Source organism: Fukomys damarensis, unplaced genomic scaffold, assembly GCF_012274545.1.
Source record: "Fukomys damarensis isolate Sample0158 unplaced genomic scaffold, DMR_v1.0_HiC HiC_scaffold_26, whole genome shotgun sequence".
Lineage (NCBI taxonomy): Eukaryota > Metazoa > Chordata > Mammalia > Rodentia > Bathyergidae > Fukomys > Fukomys damarensis.
This window is the reverse complement of record NW_022900938.1, coordinates 25,599,172-25,619,489: the sequence shown is the minus strand read 5'-3', so window position 1 is coordinate 25,619,489 and position 20,318 is coordinate 25,599,172. Positions and strand designations below refer to the sequence as shown.

General features: G+C 40.1%; 1 protein-coding gene across 3 annotated transcripts in view; it reads left to right on the top strand.

Annotated features, from left to right (window-relative positions):
- Positions 1-2,704: 2,704 nt before the first annotated feature.
- Positions 2,705-20,318, top strand: part of Bbs5 (Bardet-Biedl syndrome 5) — an 18,972-nt gene continuing 1,358 nt past the window's right edge. Inside the window, exons 1-10 of one of the 3 annotated variants that reach the window (XM_010606938.3) lie at positions 3,057-3,142; positions 5,394-5,476; positions 7,774-7,839; positions 8,713-8,762; positions 8,915-9,042; positions 12,000-12,135; positions 13,709-13,804; positions 14,853-14,915; positions 17,559-17,693; positions 19,690-19,773. In XM_010606938.3, coding sequence (XP_010605240.1) covers positions 3,084-3,142; positions 5,394-5,476; positions 7,774-7,839; positions 8,713-8,762; positions 8,915-9,042; positions 12,000-12,135; positions 13,709-13,804; positions 14,853-14,915; positions 17,559-17,693; positions 19,690-19,773 — 900 coding nt within the window. In that variant the 5' untranslated portion in view covers positions 3,057-3,083. Of the gene's footprint in view, positions 3,143-5,393; positions 5,477-7,773; positions 7,840-8,712; positions 8,763-8,914; positions 9,043-11,999; positions 12,136-13,708; positions 13,805-14,852; positions 14,916-17,558; positions 17,694-19,689; positions 19,774-20,318 lie in introns of those variants that run through there. The other 2 variants (XM_010606939.3, XM_033756369.1) reach the window with 2 other exon arrangements.

Sequence of the window (20,318 nt, the reverse complement as noted above, 5' to 3'; positions counted from 1 at the left end):
ACCATCTGCACTCCCATGTTCACATAGCATTATTCAAATAGACAAGGTTTCCCCAGGTCAGAAGTTGGGCACAGGTCACTCACCCTCTCCCGGGGTCTCAGCAGACTGCAAGGCTCCTCAGAAACGCAGCTGGGAAACTATCTGCTTTCTAGCTCTTGCATGTCGTCTGCAGATTCTCATTCTGTGGGCCTGCAGGACCGCAGCCTCCAGCACTGGAGCCAGACGGCAGCAGCTGGTTTCTTCCGGCCAGTGCGAGCCTTTCTCACTCCTGTCTGCTGAGACACAGTCTGGTGACACAGCACCATCGCGGAGTCGCATCCTAGGCCTATTGGAAAGAAGTGAGTCACAGTTCCACTGACACCAGGGCATGAGTCCTCTGGGCCACCTGAGTGTGCATCCACGACATGTGCTTTGTCATCCTGGCCCCTCATCCCAGGAGAGGAGCTCTGGACAGTCATTCACAGCCACAGTTATCAGACTTCCAAACCAGGACCCACTGTATACTTAGAAACATTACTGAGCGCTTTCCCTTGCATGAGTAACTGTTCATATTTACTGAGATATTTGCATTTGTATTAACGCACTTAAAAATGACAATAGATGCTGGCCAGGGTGGCTCACACCTGTAATCCCAGCACTCAGGAGGCTGAGGCAGAAGGATCACTATGAGTTCAAGGCCAGCCTAAACTACCCAGCAAGACCCTGTCTCAAAAACAAACAAACAAAAATGAAAATAGGACTAGGATTCCTCACAGCTTAGCGGCAAAACACTTGCCTAGCACATTCAGGACTCTGGGTTTGATCCCCAGCAACACACACACACACACACACACACACACACACACACACGCACACACCATGATAACTCATTATACATTAACACATATGACTTTCAAAATAATTACATTTGTTAAAAATGAAAGGCAGCTGGATTCTTTAAAAAGTTTTTTATTTTTATCAACACACACATGCTTGTAGTAATAATGACTACACTCATTGTGGGGAACTGCTGCATGTACATAACATCTCAATTCTTTTTCCCCTTTCCCCCACTCCCCTTTCCTTGCCAGCATCAGATTCTTTTATTTAGAAGCCCTTATAAACTTATTATCACGCATATAGATTAATAGCCAGACTAACAGGCCAAAGAACATAGAAAACATATAAGGCAACTATACTAAGATACAGTGTCCATGCTGGATTGCAATGACTATTTTTCCTCTCTTTTTTCTTCTTGTCTGTGTTATTTTGTGATTTCTTTTTCTTTTTTTTTTTTTTTTTTTTTGGTACTGGGGGTCAAACTCGGAACCTTCTGCTTATGAGAAAGGTGGCGGCACTGCTGTACATTTTATTTATATATTTTTATATATAGTTTCTCCCATAGAAGAAATTATATATATATATAGATAGATAGATAGATAGATATAGATTTTTTTTTTTTTTTATGGTTTCAAACTCACAGGCATCCTCCTGCCTCAGCCTAATAAGTGCTGGGATTATAGGTATGCACCATCAAGCCCGGCTGAAGAAATGATATTTAAGCTTGTGTATCTAATTTATTTCTAACATTATGGTCTCAAGATGCACCCATTATCCATTTTCCTACAAGTGACTCAAATTTAACCTTGTTTATGGCAAAGTAGTACTCCATTGTGTATAAATACCACATTTTCTTTATGCAGTCATCTGTTAAAGGACATAGAGGATGTTTCCAAGATTTAAGTGTTATGAATTGAGGTAATCTGGGTTTCTTTCTCTTTTTTTCTTTTCTTTTTTTTTTTTTTTTCTGTTTTTTGAAACAAAGTAGTCTTTCTATGTGATCTAAGCCTGCCTTGTACTCACTACTGCAGACAAAAATTCTATCACTAAATCATCAATGCCTTAATCTCTCTATAGAGCCTGGGCAGGCTTCAAACTCATGGCAATCCTCCTGCCTCAGCCTCCCAAGTGCTGAGATCACAGGTGTGTGCCACCACTCCCAATGAGGTAGTAGGATTCTTAATCACTGTTCCTACATTCAATTATACACCACAGAGCCCCCGGAAAATGCCACTGTACATTGATGACTGACTGAGAGTTAAAAAGGCAAATAAGGACCAGGGACTTAGCTCAGTGGCACTGCTGCCTGCCTTGCAAGTGAAAGGTCCTAAGTTTGATCTCCATACCAAAAAAAAAAAATGTTTTTAAAGGGCAAAAACTTTTTTTAATATGCACTATTATGCAAATGCTTTGACCTTGTGGCCCTCCTGAAAGACTAGACCTATCATTGATCTAGAAACAACAAAATGATCTTGAGAAACAACAAAATGATCAGGGGTTCCCAGATAACTGTGAATGGATGGTTTAAAGAATTGTCAATATTGTGCTTACTGCTAGGACCTGAGGTGGACCTATAATTCCAGCACTCAGGAGTCTGAGGCCAGAGGATCACCATGAATTCAAGGCCAGCCAGAGCTACATAGTGAGTTCAAGATCAGACAGAACTACAGAGTGAGACCGTCTCAAAACCCACCCACCCACACACACACACACACACACAAACACACACACACAAATTGTGTTGAAAGAAGGAATTTTCATTCATTCAAAAGATATTGGATGCCCATTCTGAGCTGTTCAAAGTGAACTAGATAGATCAGGTGCCTATCCTTAGTTTGTTCATAGCAGTGGGACGAAAGGTCAGAGAGTGACGTTCGAGCTGAGACTTAAGTGACAAGGGGCCTGCCTGAGCCTGGCAGGCTGGAGAGGGGCCAGGAGAGGAGGTCAGGATGAGACAGGGTGGAGCCCAGCTAAGGAATTCGGGGATTTAAGTCTAAATTACTCGGCTGTGTAAAAGAAGTAGCGGGAGGAGTGGGATGGCTAAGGAATGTTTGTTTGAAGGTGAGAAAGGGCCTGCCCGCCTCTCTCCTCAAATCGGCTTAGGAACGCGACCGGGCAGGGAAAAAGCGCGCGCTGCCTCGAGAAATCTTGGGTCCCGGCGCCCGCCGTAGACGTCGTGAGAGAAGCACCCGTTGCCTTGGAGCCAGCGAGACGCGGCCAGGCCTTCGCGGCTGTGAAAAGACCCGGCCGTGGTCTTGGTCACCATGTCGGTGCTGGACGTGCTTTGGGAGGACCGGGACGTCCGCTTCGACGTCTCCTCGCAGTGAGTCTCTGAGATTCCCTCGGGCCTGCCGCCTATAGAGGGCGACTTGGCACCAACTCCGGCCGAGCGCCTGGTGGTTTGCGCCAGGCAGTGCCACGGCCCTCCAGGCGGGCGCCACTGTAGAAACTCGGCCCGATTATAGTTTCGATTTCCGGAATGTGACCCGCGCCGAGCCCGGGACCACGTAGGGCTTGGATATCCACTGAGCCCAACCGAGTTTGGGATTCCTGTTTCGCGCGGTGCAGGGAATGTGAGCAAGGAGTCAGGAAACCGGGTTCTAAAACCAGGTCCGGAAAAGCGACGCCCGTTGTGGGTACCTGGACAAATGACTTGAACATTCTGAATTCGAGTTTTCTTGTTTATAAGATGAGGGGAGTGGGCGTGAGCGTTCTTCTCCATTCCTAACCGCTGGCTCAAGCCTGTAATCTCAGCACTCCCATTGGCTGAGGTAGGAAGATCTCGAATTCGATGCCAGTTTGAAACAGGGCAAGACCCTGTCTCAAAAAAAAGTCTTAACGAAAAAAGGACTTTGTATCTGTGATAAACTTTCATCTTGTTCATCTGAATTCCCAGTCAGAAGGAGTCCTGTTTCAGAAACCTTCCCAAAAGTCCAGGGGGTAGAAATGCCTGTTGAGATGTTAAGTGTTGGAAAACACCAAAGCAAAGCTTCTTGGGTTAATGGCCTAGAGCTTCTTAGCCACTTCTCAGTGGATGGCATCTCTTTAGATGGAAAAATGAAATTTTGGTACATTTCTCAGGATTTATTGTGATTGGATACCTACGACTAACATAGTATTAGGTCCTTTAGGAGGTTGGAAGGAATTATTACAGGCATTCTATGACTTTTTTCTTTCATCCTTTGAGGACTCTTAATCCAAACGAATGTTCCTTTCATGAGCATTTTCAATTTATTAAGCATTTATCGAATGCTTCCTGTATTCTAGTTACTGTGCTTCTAGCTAGAAATACAAAAGTAATAGGAAATGATTCTCATACATTCTTGCATCCCTGTTCTATGCAAGAGATATACTTAGACAGCTATAATAAATGTGGTTAAAAACCATTCTGAAAAATATTTTTTTAAAAAGCTAGGGATGGTGGGAGAATAGTTCATTATGCCCGAGGAAAGCCTCACAGAAAAAATGATATTTGAATCACACCCATCAATTAGCAGGGCTTTGTCTGCTCAAATAGAGAATGAGTATTCCAGAAAAGAAAGAAAGAAAAAAAAATAGGGCCTGGCGTGGTGGTGCACACCTGTAATCCCAGCACTCGGGAGGCTGAGGCAGGAGGATCGCTGTGAGTTCAAGACCAGCCTGGGCTACAGAGTGAGTTCCAGGTCAGTCTCAACTACATAGTGAGACCCTGTCTCAACCCCCCCGCCAAAAAAAATAGAAGCGATGTCTTGGAGGTATAAACACTGAAGGAGGACAGGCCTTTGGCAGAGGTTGAAAGTATAATAGAAAGGTAGGTCAGCCAGATTGCAAAATGTTCAGCTGAGAATCCTGGACTTAAACTTCTAGGCTATTGGATGACATGGGAAAGCTTTAAATCAGGGAAGAGATATGATTATCAGTACTGTCAGTAGCTGCTTGAGTTGACTCTGTGGCAGATTTATTAGAATGCTCTCCTTGTAGTCTGCTAGTTTGTTTTCTCAGTATTTCTGGTTTATTTGTGTTTTGACACTCCAGAATTCTACTAGTTAGCAAGCTCTTTTTATATCTAATTATGTGCTAAGGCCTGAAGATGTTTTGGGTACAGCTCTTCTTACCATCCCTTCCATAGCTACCTGATGTCCTTTTCTCTACTTAGAAACCTCTGAGGGCTCTTCACTGTCCACAGGATGGGGTCACGCTGGCATTCAGGGTTCTCCATTATCTGGTTTATCCTTAGTTACCCAATTGTGTTTCTCTCAAGCCTCAATACCTCTTCTCCCAGGCTGGTCTTTTCATGTGCTCTTGTCTTTCTTATCCTCTCTTTAATCATGGACTCTCCTGTCTTTCCCTTACAGTTCTCCAAATGCTACCCTTTCCTCCCAGTTCTGCTTACTCTTTAAGTGGCACTGGTCACTCCTGTACCGCTGATATCTTGGCCTTTGAGGTTGTTCACAGACCTCACTTTCAATCACAGGTGCACCTGGGACTATGTCATTTATAGTGTCAGCTGTTTTGATACAGTGTCTCTTCTCTTCCTAAAGAAATTGTAAGATGTTGTTGTAATTGTAACATTAAAACTTTTGTATTTATTTTAGACAAATGAAAACAAGACCTGGTGAAGTCCTTATTGATTGTTTAGATTCAATTGAAGACACCAAAGGAAATAATGGGGATAGAGGTTAGTATATTTAATAATATACTTTATATTCTGGTTTAACTTACAAATGTTGATTTGTATTAGCTGGAGAGTATATGAAAAAGTATCACATATAAATATAGTTGTGATGATCCCTACACTTCAGAGGCTGAGGCAGGGGACAAAGCTGAGGCCAGTTTGGGCTACATAGTAGGTTCGGGGCCAGCCTAGACTGTATAATGAAACCTGTCTCAAAACAACAACAACAACAAGAAGTAATTGTGAGAATAGAAGAGTTGAATCCATAGAATTTTCTCAGACTTAAGTAGAAAAAAGAGCAACATAGCTACTAAGCCTGCAGCCAAGGAACACAAATTGTCCCTCAGTGTCAGCCCTGTTTCTCACATCGGCTTTATCCCAGTAACTGGTAAGACTTCAGGAGCCCTTTATGCACAGGTTGTGGAGAGTTCTGACCTGCATCAGCCTCCCCCAGGAGGGTACAGAGTAGTGAGTGTAAATAGGTCAAAGCTGTAGTACCTGGAGCCATGCTGCTTTGTTGGGGAGGGGTGTTTGTTTGTTTGTTTGTTTGTTTTTGGCATGGGGGATTGAACTCTGGACCCTGCGCTTGTGAAGCAGGCGGCAGCACCACTGAGCTAAATCCCCGGCCCCATGCTGCTTTTTAAGGAAATCCAGGGTAAATGCCCAAGCACCTAAGATGGAAACCTCCAGGTGGACATAAAGTTTAGTGCTACATTGTAGAGTCTGTTTGTAGGTGGAAGACTGGAGAATCCTGCATCTTCTCTGTCGCTGAAAGCAATCCGGCTGCTCCTGAGTCCCTCCCAAGCCAGATGACCTCAGGGTAGACTTTGAAGTCCAGCTGCATACAGCAGCTGCCTGTGGAGCCAGTAGCCAGCAATCAGCAAGTCTCCAGAGTGTCCTTACTCTTCCCTCAAGGGACAAAAGCAGGAGAGGAAGAGCGTTTCCTAGGTGGAGAGAAGGCTTAGGAAGGAGGGACAACAACTCTACCGGAAAGTGGTAGAGTGGCTCAGGCGAGGGAACCAGAACCTTAGGCTAGAAGGTGTTCACTGCGCCTTCAGGGTGCTGCTTGCTGGCCAGGCCTTGCTGCTTGTTAGCAGTTGGCTCATACGTGAGCAGCAGGGCCCGCTGAGCCTTCTTCATGAAAGGAAAGCACCGTCACTGCCAGTGGTGGGCACATCTTGTTGCCGGCAAGGGCCCACCTTAAAACAGTGCTTATACCTCTTTGCTGAAGCGTTCCAGTGACTCCAGGCCCAAGCAAGGGGGAAGCATCTAGCAGTGAATAAAATGTTTTGCTTTGTGTCTTTGACGGTGAATAATAATTTCATCATCGTAATGGTGTATCTCACTGAAATATGAATTAACTCGAGGAAGACAAGAGAAAGTGTGGTTGTTCTCATACAGGTTGGCAAGAATCCTTACCTGACAGCCCAACCTCCAGGACAAAGACAGACTGTGGGTAATAGGGCATGTGTTTAATTTGTCAGGGACTCCTTGAGCGCAGAATCCTGTACCTTTACTAGCACTTTGGAGTAGGGAAGACAAAACGCCTCCCTGGTCTGAAATCTCCATCACAGGTACCTGAAATCCTACTTGGAATTCAAATGACTCTTTGTATGTGCACTGATCTCAGAAGCCTTTGTTTAACTGAAATTTCACAGACATGTGCAGAGCCTCTGGTTAATAAGAAGATAGAAAAGGGAAGGGAAGCCCTATTCTGCTCACAACAGAACTACGTGTATAAGCATTTACCTGAGAACTGCTAGGAAGGTACTCGTAAAGCAGCATGAATGTGCGCATGAGAGTTCTTATTTCAGTCAGTAGCATTGTAATCTTACCATCCCATACTGAGTTGTACACATATTACCTGCTGGGACCCCAGAACATTTTCTAACAAGACAAAAGCTAGTACGCAAAGTAGCACATGGTAGTATGTGCCTGTGATTTCAGGACTCAGTAGGCTGAGGCAGGAGAATCGTGAGTTGGAGGTCAGCCTGAGTTACATAGTGAAGTCAAGGATAACTCAACCTGGACTACATAGCCAGACCCTATCTCAGAAAGAAAAAAACAAAACAAAACTAAAAAAAACCCTCACAATTCTTGCCTTGACTCATTCTAAGTCAAACCAAGCTCTTGGCGGTAAATACCTGAATACCTTCTACAAGCCTCAGATTTTTACAGTCTTACCTAGAAGAAATTTGTGTAAAAAACATCGGTTTTGGTACTGGGCCAGAGTCCCACATCCACCTACAAAAAGTAGGTCCTTCATTAAGCTAATTAATGTTTTATTTATTTGTTTTTAGGTAGACTTTTAGTAACTAATTTAAGAATTATCTGGCATTCGTTGGCATTACCCAGAGTCAATCTTTGTAAGTATCCTTGTTAGATAAAATTCTAAGGTAAAAAATCCTTTGTCAGGGAACTTGGGTGATAGCTTTTGATACCAAAAAAAAAAAAGAGAGAGAGAAAAAGAAAGAAGTTATACCATGAAATACATGGAAATCTGAAATTGACCAAAACTTCAGAAATCTTGAGTTAATGACAGACTGTTTTGTGATGCAAAATAAATTATCCATTCTTTTCAGTCTATAATTGGGTCTTGGACACAGATAAGATCAGAAAATTTACACTGTATAGTTTTTATCTTTGTTTTTTGCTTGTCTTTGACAATTTGCTTTAACATGTTTCAAGAAATCCCAAGGAAGGGAGATGTATCTAAGCTCTAATAAAAGTAAAGTCTCATTGTGTTAGATTTGCTTTACTTGTTTTTTCGGACTATTTTAGATTATTCAGCTAGAATTTTTCTTTTAATATAGTGGTGTTAATATTTTCAATAAATAATGCTGTGTAGGTTGGAGAAAAGCATATTTCATTCTTCCTATATTATGAATATTTTTGTTCGTTCAAGGAGACAGAGTTTAAGGGCTGGGGATTTAGCTCAGTTGTTCTGCCACCTGCCTTGCAAGTAGAAGGTCCCAAATTTGATCCCCAGTACCCCCCAAAAGAAAAGAAAACACCTCAAAGAGACAGAATTGAATATTTCTTTTAATTATTTTAAATTATTAATGAATTATAATTAATCATTAAGTAAAATGTGTACTTTTCTCCTAAAATGTTTAAAGTTATATTTCTATTTGTTTAATTTTTTTAAATGTTAAAAGTTCTGTATAGATGTGTTTGTACAGTGTTTTTTCTCTTTTTCCTGTATCATATTCCTTACATTCTTTTGTTTTGAATTTTAGCTATTGGTTACAACTGCATATTGAATATTACAACAAGGACTGCTAATTCTGTAAGTCTGAAAAAATCTTACTGAGATGTGTATATATATGTAGATAGATAGATAGTGAAGAGACATTAAATATTTGAAGTTAATACTTATTTTTACTTTAAATGAGAAATTCCTCTTCAAATCTAAACTTTAAAATAAATTTGTCCTTACAGAAATTACGAGGCCAAACTGAAGCTCTTTATATACTAACAAAATGTAACACTACTCGCTTTGAATTTATATTTACCAATTTGGTTTCCGGAAGTCCTAGGCTTTTTACTTCTGTGATTGCAGTACACAGGTATAGTAATACTTTATGGAATATTTTAAGGTAATTCTGAGATAAAAAAAAGATTTAGTGGATACAGTTTAGAAGTATGATGAGCTTTATTGCAATTATCCTGAAGACATTTAGGAGGATTTTCATTATCATTTAATAAGCACTTTGAAGGAATTTATAAAATACGTAAGAGTACTGAAGATTCTGACAGAAGCTACCACAAAGTAGGTAAAATGAAATAGAGAATTGACATTTAGTATCAGTAAGTTGAGTAATTCAGCTAATGAAATAAGATCATTTTTATAACAGAAATAAACATATTTGGGTGTTTTTCCTAAAGAGATTTTGTTTTTGGTTGAATTCATCTCTTTTTCATCCCTCACCTCTTAAAAAAAAAAAAGCAAAAAAACAGCTGTCGGCCAGGGATTTACCTCAGTGGCACCACACCTGCCTCGAAAGCACAAGGTGCTGAGTTTGATCCCTGGTACTGGAAAAAAAACCCAAAAGACCCAGATGTATATGCTGTTTTTTTTAAAGCTGGGCTAAGAGGACAAAGTATATAATTGTTTAATTTATACTTATTTTTTTACTAGTAATGTTGACATTTTTCATATGTTTTATATATTTTTGGCAATTTATAGTTTTGTATTATCAATTTCTTAATTATATTATTACCTGTCATATATGTTGCAAGTATTTCTTAGTTTCCTAGTTTGCTTTTTAATTTTGTTGATGAATTATTTATATAAATAGTTTGTTTTGTTTTGTTTTTATAGTGGTAGGGATTGAAACCAGGGAGAACTGAGCTGCATCTCTAGACCCTTTTTTAAAAAAAAATTTTTTTTTTTAACAGGATTTCACTTGGTTGCTCAGGCTGGCTTGCCATTTGTGATCTTCCTGCCTCAGCCTCCCAAGTAGCTGGGATTACAGCTCTGTATCACCATGCCTAACAATGGTTTATTTACTATCTGTCTGTCTCTTGAGACAGGGTCTCACCTTGTATTCCAGGCTGGCCTTGAACCTGTGATGATGATCCTCCTCCTGCCTCAGTCTCCTGAGTGCTAGGATTATAGGCATGTGCCACCATGCTTGGCTTTACTTTTTTACTGAGGTATAATTCATATGACATAAAATTTCACCTAACATAAAGTTTACCATCTTGAAGTATACAGTTCATAATTTAGTATAGTCCCAAGGTCGTACATCTCAGCAATATCCTATCCCAGAATACTCTGTCACCCCTCAAAGAAACCCCATACCTCTGGCACTGTTCACATTACCTCTCCCCACAGCCTGGCACCCATGAACTCATTTTCTTGACAACCATGAGCTTATTTTCTGAGTCTTAAGGATTGGCCTCTCCTGGACATGCGTGGAGCCATACAGTACGTGGGCAAGGTGTCTGACTCCTTTTACACGTTTTCAGGGTCCGTCCGTGTTGCAGCATGTGTTGGTGGCATTGCATTCTTTTTCATAGCTGCCTAATGTTCCCTTATATCCACATTTCATTTGTCTGTTCAACAGCTGAGGGACATTTGGGTTGTTTCCATTTTTTTTTTAGCTCTTATGACTACTATTGCTATGAACATCTGTGTACAAGGTTTTGTGTAAACATATTTTTTCAGTTTGCTTGGCCATATACCTAAATCTTAGTTTTTTGTTTCACTTGGAAGTATAATGAAAAGCTTTGAATGGTGTATTAAAAGAACATGAAAGCCGTGTTTTTTTAGTAGTATAAAAATACATTTACCCCAAAATGACTAGCAGCATAAATCGTGTCCACATTTTCCATTGATTAAGTATTAATGATAATAGCATTGTAGAAAATTAAGATTTAGAGCTGAGGATTTAGCTCGGTGGTTTCACCACTTGCCCTGCAAGCACAAGGGCCCGAGTTCAATCTGCAGTACCAAAAAAAAAAAAAGAAAGAAAAGAAAAGAAAATTAAGATTTATAAGCAGAATGGTCAAATTCTACTCTCATCACAAGTAACATATTAGAATACTAGATAACAATCAGAAGTTTAAGAAGACATAAATATATAAGTGGAGTATAAAGTTATTAAAGCTGAGAAAGCTCTTTAGTTTGGTTAAGTGAATAAATTAGCTTGTTTTAGGGGTTTTTTTTTATTTTTTATTTTTTAATTTTTTTTGGTGCTGGGGATTGAACTCGGGTCCTTGTGCTTGCAAGGCAGGTGGTGGAACTACTGAGCTAAATCCCCAGCCCTATCCTGTTTTCTTATAGAATAAAATTAGAATTAAGGGCCAGGAATGGTGATGCACACCTGAAACCCTAGCATTCAGCATGCTTGTTCAAGGCCAGCCTGAATTGCCTGAGACTCTTGTCTTAAAAAGAAAAAAAGAAAAAAAAATCAAGAGGTAATCATGTTTTTTCTGTATGATTTGTCAATAGGGAGACATGGGAAAAGAACAAAATAATAGAGATTTTATTCTCACTCTTTTCCTGTCCCTACCTCTATCTCCTCCCTTACCCCTTAGAATCCATTTTAGAATTGGTATAGTTTCATTCTGCTTTTCTGTATGAAGGTACAGGTTACAGAGAGAAAATAACTGAATTTTTGTTTGTGTCAAAAGAACTATGATACCTTTGGCTAAAAGAGGGAAATAACCAGACATGGTGGTGCACGCCTATAGTTCTAGGGAGGCTGAGGCAGGAGGATTGCTGTGAGCTCAAGGCCAGCCTGAACTATATAGCAATACCCTGCCTCAAAAAAAAAAAAAAAAAAAAAAAAAAGCAAAAAACAAAGTGAAACAAAAATAAAGAGATTAAGTATAAATACTACACTAACATGACAGTCTACCAAAAATGTTTAATCCCCAAACCTCATTGAAAAGTAATTTTTAACTTACCATAATAATTGAGCGATAAATACTAATGATTGTATATTTAGTAGGTATGCAAATATTAGCTAAGGAAGCCACATTTTAGGCTTGGATGGTCTTTTGTTCTTCTTTGTAGAGCATATGAAACTTCTAAGATGTATCGTGATTTTAAATTGAGAAGTGCACTGATTCAAAACAAGCAACTAAGATTATTACCACAAGAACATGTATATGATAAGATCAGTGGAGTATGGAATTTATCCAGTGACCAGGTACTGTGCTAAGGGCTAGTGAACCTCTCACTGCTGTATTTTGGTAATCACTTTTTTCATTTTTCCATTCATCAAGTGGTTTTTGTATTCATACAACCCTTTAATTATTAAAATAGCATTGTAGCTTCTGATAAATTAGTTATAGCTCTTAGTATGAAACAGTATTCTTTTTATTTGAGACAGGATCTTGCTATGTATTTCAGGCTAGCCAGTAAGCCCAGCTTGCCATTGTAATGTGAAACCAGCCACAGATGATGTGTAAAGAGTATATCTGCATTCCAGTGAGGATACCAAATGTAAATTTTGCACAATGCTCATGCCTCAGAAATATTCTTCTCTCAACTTTTTCTTTTTTATTTTTTTGAGACAGGGTCTCACTATGTGGTTGAGACTGATCTGGAACTCACTGTGTAGCCCAGGCTGGTCTCCCATTCACAGCAGTCCTCCTGCCTCAGCCTCCTGAGTGCTGGGATTACAGGCGTGCGCCACCATGCCAGGCGACTTTTTCTAATCTTTTAAAAATATAAAAAGTATTCTTATCTTGTGGGCCCTATAAAAAGTGGCACCAGACCACAGGCTGTAATTTCCCAAGCCTGCTTCAGGTGATAGCTTAGATAGCACTTTCTGAGAGCTTCTCTTTGTGCGTTCCTTATACAGCTGGAACTTCACACTGCATTCCAAGTTACTACTCTAAATTCCATGGCCTGTCTTATCCCCCGTGGGGATGCCTTATAAATGTAGTGGATCACTCCATTCATGGTTAGACCCTTACCACCTAGCATAATGCCTAGGATTTTTTATTAGCTAAGGAGATGTTCCAGGATTATGGTGTATGTAGTTTTATGAAGATAAGGATGTAACTTGAATTTGTTGAAAAATAATAAAATATAAAATATGTTCTCCCATTAATAAGTCTTTAGGGGTTTTACAAGTTGTTTCCTTTATCTAAGTAAGAACAAACATCCAGGTTTGGTGGTGCATACCTGTAATTCCAGCCCTTGGGAGGCTGAGGCAGCCTGGGCTACATAGTGAGCGCAAGGCCAGCCTGAGATACAAAATGAGACCTTTTCTCAAAGAAAAGAAAAAAAAGAGAAATATTCCATATAAATTTAGACTTAGTATTATTAATGGTACATAGGCAGGGAATAATGGGGGCTAATTTTTTTGCATAATAATTTCTTATAAGAGACATATACACTTATACATATTTTTATTTATAATTGAGGAAATAGATAATCTTTTTGGATGTTTTAAATTTGGCCATCCCAAGAACACAGCTTTTAAGGTTTGGGTCTGATAATTGTTTTATGCCCAACCTCAAAGTGCAACAGAATAAAGAAAATTTCTGTGGATTCGAGGGGATGTAGAAGTCAAGAAGGATAAATGAAGGGGTAAATAAATTTTGGTTCCATCCAGCGAATGGTGGACTTGTTGACATTCTGTAATACACTAATTAGTTTTGGTATTGCACTGCTTTTATGATAATCAAACTTGTATTCTTTTGGTATTTAGGAAGTAAAGGACAGATATCCAAATCAATGATCACTGATTTATTTCTCACTCTGCTTTATAGGGAAATTTAGGAACTTTTTTTGTTACCAATGTGAGAATCGTATGGCATGCAAATATGAATGACAGTTTCAATGTCAGTATACCATACCTGCAAATTGTAAGTACATGCATTTTGGTGACCTTGTTCAAATATAGAATTTTTTTTTTTTTGGTAGCGGGGATCAAACTCAGGACCTTGCACTGGCGAGGCAGGTAGCAGAACCACTGAGCTAAATCCCTGGCAAATATAGAATAATTTTTGTTTTGTTTTGTTTTTTGAGACAGGGTTTTACTATACATTCCAGGCTGGCCTTGAACTCATAGTACTCTTCCTGCTTCAGCCTCCCTGGTGCTCGGATTATAGGCACGCGCCTCTATACCTGGCTAGCCAAGCCTGTCTTTTGCTAAATGTTTTTATTTCTAGTTTGTTTTTAAATATCTGTTCATTTGTTCATCTGCCCAATATTGAGCCACCTACTCTGTGCTAGGTAGTAGAGAAAGAATTATGAGTATCACGAACCAGTGCATAGTTCCTGCCATAAAGACATTTCAGTCTGCTGGAGAAAAGCAACTTATTAAGACAGAAAACCATAGAATTAGGAAGAAAATGATTTCTGGGTCACTAAAGAAATATGAGAAGTTGTGTCATTGTGGGGAAGGCGTCCAGTCCACACCGGTATTTGATAAGCTGTGTGTACCGTCTGTTGCACTTGTCGTTGCATCGACCTGGGCAATTCTTCGCCTAACCTGGCCTGTTATGCTGAATAATTCCTGAGTAGTACACAGCTTGGTGCTCTCTGTTCTTCAGATAGAATCTATTTTCTGTTTAAGACTCCAGTTGCCAAGTGTGGCCTCTGGGATCATTCAGCCTGGCCAAAACGTCATGCAACTTGATCCGCGACAGTTCCTCACTGCGGGGGTCCAATTCTAAGGCCAGCGCTGCCCGAGCACACACGCACTGTGTAAACTCCCTGCAGCTTCGGGGTGAGCAGCCTGTGTCATTGGGACAGCCACCGCGCCACCTCCTAGGGCCATGAAGGAAACGGGGACTCCGTTCTTTGGACGGAAAAGTAGTTCCTATGTAAATGTTTTAAAGTGTGTATTAAAGACTCACTCTATCAAATAATAAAAACATGCATTTTTTTCCCTTTCCGTGTTACATCTAGCGTTCAATAAAGATTCGAGATTCAAAATTCGGTTTAGCTCTTGTCATAGAAAGCTCTCAGCAGGTAAGATGTTTTACATTTTTATTGATCTTATGTAGATCTTTTTAAACAATGTGACAATCCAGGGTTTTAGTTTTATTCATGTAGTGACCAGTATATATCTTAGAAGAATGGTAGTTGTAACATGAAGGATATGGAATGTTTTAGATCCTATAGCAATTATCTCTGTAAGAGGGATCCTGTCTGCGTTTTTTGTTGCACAGATATAATCACTGTTTATTATCATTATGCTCATCACTTATATTGTGTGTTTGTTTGTTTGTTTGTTTGTTTTGAGACATGGTCTCACTATGTAGTGAAACTGACCTGGAGCTCACTGTGTAGTCCAGGCTGGTCTCAAACTCGATTCTCCTGCCTCAGCCTCCCAAGCGCTGGGATTACAGGCGTGCGCCACCACGCCCAGCCTTCATCACTTATATTAATGACAGAATCATCCCCAGGCTGAGGCAGGAGGATCGCTGTGAGTTCGAGACCAGCCTGGGCTACACAGTGAGTTCCAGGTCAGTCTCAACTACATAGTGAGACCCTGTCTCAAAAAAAAAAAAAAAAAAACAAGAATCATCACACATTTTCTCACATGACAGAATCACACATTTTTTCATTGTAATAACTGGCTGTTACTATTGCTTCCTCATTTTACAGTCAGAGAAAGTGAGGCACAGAGAAATTAGGAACTCTACCCATGGTCTCTCAATGACAGTAATACCTGGGTTCCCTAAAGCTTCTGTTCTCTAACAATTCGGTTCTCCAACATCATGAAGCTGAATTTTGCTTCTGTTCATGAACTTGGCTTCAGGTGATGAATACAACCCTGGCCGCCTTCCCCAGAATCATGGAGCAAATTTAAGTTCGTGAACTGAGGCACCACATAGTAAGCGGTGGGGCCAGATTTCGATCCAGGTCTCACTAATTCACAGGACTTTGTAAAACACAGCTACATTCAGAGACATAATAGACTCTCTGAGATTTTATTTCTCACAGATCACACTAAGTACTCCACTTACTAAAGAGTCTCGTCCCCTCCTGGGAGGATTTTCATAAGTCAGATTTGTTCCTAAGTTCAACAAAATGTGTCTGTTTGGTTTTTTAAGCTTTATATTGTATATTTGTGTCAAAGGCATATAAAACTCACTTTCTCTCAAAAACAACAACAACAACAAAAGCCAACATGTAAGAAGACACTTCTAAATTCTATGTTTTGTTTTTTGAGACAAAGTCTCACAATGTAGGTCAGGCTGGCCTTGAACTCACTAGGTAGCCCAAGCTGGCCTCAAACTCATAGCAATCCTCCTGCCTCAGCCTCGTGAGTGCTGAATTAGAAGTGTGTGCCACCATGCCCAGCTAAATTTAAATATTAATATCTACTCCTTTCCCATGGCTTCTGGCTGCCATTTATTGAGTACTTACTGTGTCCCAGGAACCATAACAAGTGTCATAAGTATATTATTTTATATAATACAGCTTGATAACCATTTTATGGTTAGAAAATTGAAGCTTAGAAAGGTTAAGGAAAGTAAGTTTCCCCATATCATACAACTAGTAAAATAGTTGTAGGGGCTGGTGTGATGGTGCATGGCTGTAATCCCAGCACTAGGGAGGCTGAAGCAGGAGGATCACTGTGAGTTCGAGATCAGCCTGGCCTACATGGTGAGTTCCAGGTCAGTCTCAACTACATAGTGAGACCCTGTCTCAAAAAAACCAAAAAAAATAAAATAAAAATAAAAAAAATAGACTTTGGCAGGGACAAGGGGAAAAAATGAGAACCAAGACCACCTGTCATGTAAAGGTACAAGATCCCAATAATGAATGTAACTGTACTGTATAGCTAAAATGTACCAATAAACTCAATAAAAGAAAAAAAATAAAATAGTTGTAGGATCAGAATTTGAACTGCAAAGTCTATGCTCTATTAATGTGCTACCTAATTTTTGAGCACCCTTCTCTAACAACCTATTGCAGTCAAATTTCTTTTGTGGGGTGGGTATGTGGGTACACACTATGATTTTGAGGCCAGCCTGGAAAAAAATGTTTTTCTAAGTCTTCAAGGACATAGCCTTGGATAAGTCATCTCTTTTCTTCTTCTTCTTCTTTTTTTTTTTTTTTTTTTTTTTTTGAATCTCACTATGTAGTTGAGACTGACCTGGAACTCACCGTGTAGCCCAGGCTGGTCTCGAACTCACAGCGATTCTCCTGCCTCAGCCTCCCGAATGCTGGGATTACAGGCGTGCGCCACCGTGCCTCGCTCTTTTCTTCTTTTAATGTATACTCTATTCTTTTTCAAGGTCCAGCTCACAAGAAGCTTCATTCCCTTGGCCTTCGCAGCCTACAGTGTGCTTTTTAAATGAAATAATGTGATGTCTGGTGCTGCTTCAGAATAACCCGGGGGAGGGGTTAGGTGAGAGAGCAGCTAAAGATGAACCCGAGCTGGCCACACCTTGCCCCTGCCTGAAATCCCGTGGTGACCATGGGAAGGCTCAGTATTGTCTTCTATTTCCATAGATGCTTGAAGATTTTCAGAGCAAGGAGTGTAATTTCTTTAAAAAATCAGCTTAAATGTTTTGCTGTAAGATATGAGCGATTAGCACTATAGTTTATCATGTACCACAAACACCATTCCTCAGGATTATTTTTTTGTTTTTCTTGCAGAGTGGAGGATATGTTCTTGGCTTTAAAATAGATCCTATGGAAAAACTACAAGAATCAGTTAAGGAAATCAATTCACTTCACAAAGTCTATTCTGCCAACCCTATATTTGGAGTGGATTATGAAATGGAAGAAAAGGTAATTTGTTCAGTACGTGAAATACAGTTTGCCAGTTTTAACTGCGCGCTGCCTGTAAATTCAAATATAAACACACTGTATACAATTTTACTTTAAACTGTTTTGACAGTGATGAATATACAAGCCAACTGTGGTGGCACGTGCCTGCGATCTCAGCACTCAGGAGGCTGAGGCAGGAGGATTGCAGGAGTTCGAGGCCAACCTGGGCTACATAGCAAGCTCAAGGCCAGCCTCAACTACATAGCAGACCCTATCACCAAAAAAGGCAAAAAATAAATAAGCAAGTAAATATAGACGATGATGACTGTAGAGACTGCTGAAGGGAGCATCACCCTTGCTGGGTGACGACTTGCTGGCCTCCACTGGCTGCATACCTCCTGCCTTGCTAGCTGAGCAGCTTGTACACTGAGTCTCTGCAGCAGGGCTCCTCTCATGAGACAGACTGAGTCTCTCACCTGTGGGCTCTTTGTGTCCTACCTCAGCCTCGCATTAACACAACAAACCACTCAGACCTCTCCTCTAGCTTCCCCATTGTGTCACAAGACACCAGGTCGGGAGTCTGCTCCTGCTTCTGTGGGTCAGTGCCCCGCTGTGTGAGTTTTGAAATATTTGGGGGCCTTCTTTTGTTTTGACCAGGTCTTGCTGCGTTACCCATATTGGTCTCAAACTCATGGGACTGCAGGAGAGACCCTCCTGCCTCAGCCTTCTGAGCACTAGGCTAGCAGCACATCGCCAGGGCTTGCGAGCTCTAGGGAGCTTTGACTGTCGCCCCACAACACGCTCTGCCTGCCTCCTGGTTTCAGGTTGCTCACGAGGCCTTGCATCCAAGTCCGGTCTTCCCTTTGGCCCTCACCAGCCCGGCTGGAACTCCACTGGGATCCTGCCAGGTGTCCCCCTGCTCCTGGTACCCTTTCAGCTCCTCTCACTTCTGAACACTCAAATACTGTCACATAGATGAGCATCCCCAGTAGTTTGAGTTGAATTTATCATTTCAGAGTTTAATTAAGTTTAATTATCCAAGTAAGACATTCGAGGCCTTGAGAGAGCATCTCAAACTTGGCACTCCAAGAAGTAGCCACATTTTTTTCTCAAAGCAGCACCTTTCTGTTTTATGCATTCGTATCGCTAGCATTGTTAAAGTTAGCTGTACTTAAAAGAAAAAAATGTGAGATAATGAAAAGATGGAAATAAAGTGATTGTAGATGGGGAGGGGAGGAGGGGGTAAAGAGAGGGCAGCGACAAGGGGAAAAAATGAGAACCAAGACCTGTCATGTAAAGGTACAAGATCCCAACAATGAATGTAACTGTACTGTACACCTAAAATGTACCAATAAACTCAATTAAAGCTGAAAAATAAATAAATAAAGTTAGCTGTACTCAAAACCTTGAAGTTTTCCTGCATTTTTCCCATTATCTTATTTTGAACATTCATTCGATTATACCAGTCTCTTTTTTATTCCTCTCCATTTAAATGTCAATTATCATTGCTTAGGGAAAATGTTACGAAACTAGCATAGTCCATGGAACCTGTTAATTTTGGTTTCACAAATTATTTGTGATCTGAGGCAAATTTGAACTTTAGCTTTCTCATAAAGTGTAGATAAAGTATCTCACAAAGTGGTTTTGGGGTTTGTTTTGTTTTTAGTGTTTTGTTTTGGGTTTTGTTTTTTTGAGGATTTTGTTTTTTGTTTTTTTTGCTTTGTGGTTCAGGCTGGTCTTGAGTTCAGGCTGGCCTTGAAGTCGCTGCAATCCTCCTGCCTCAGCCTCCCAAGTGCAAAGATTGTAGACCTGCATCACAATGTCCAGCTATTTTGTTTTGTTTTGTTTTTTGTTTTTTCAGTACCAGGGATCATATTCAGGACCTTGTGCTTACAAGGCAGGCACAGTGCCACTGAGCTAAATCCCCAGCCCTAATATTTACAGTTCTTACAGAACATTTTTCTAAAATAATTTGGTTAATAGTGTGTCATGTATTTTGACATCTGTTGATTTTTAGCCACAGCCCCTTGAAGCTCTGACAGTCGAACAAATCCAAGATGATGTAGAAATAGACTCTGATGATCACACGGATGCTTTTGTGGTGAGTGTCACAAAGGAGACATTAAATCTCTTACGATTCGTATCTGAGTCATGTTTAATTAAAAAATGATGTGTAAAACACTGCAGAACTTGAGTCTTTTGAAAAAAATGTGACTTTAATAAGAGTAATTTTTTTAAGTAAAGGAATTCCTTTTGTGACAATACTTAATTGCCAAACTAGGAAATAGTTTGAGAACAATCATTCAGAGATTTTTTCCCATGCTTTGAAATAATAGAACATGTTCAATGTTATAGTTATTAAAATCTACAGTTCCCATAATTTTTATGAGGATTTCCCTTAATTTATAAATATATTATTTTAGAAGGATATATATTTGAACAGTAAAGGTTTCTGTTTCCAATTTGGTATTATTTAATTAACAGCAGATATAATAATACTTCTCCGCTCTTTGATCTCTGAATGAACCAGAATACCTCACTGGTAACAAATAATTTCCAACAAAGGTGTGAAATATTAATTATAAACTACTGCTCCCTCCAATTGTATGCATCATCTTCTTTTTTTTTTTTTTTTTTTTTTTTTTT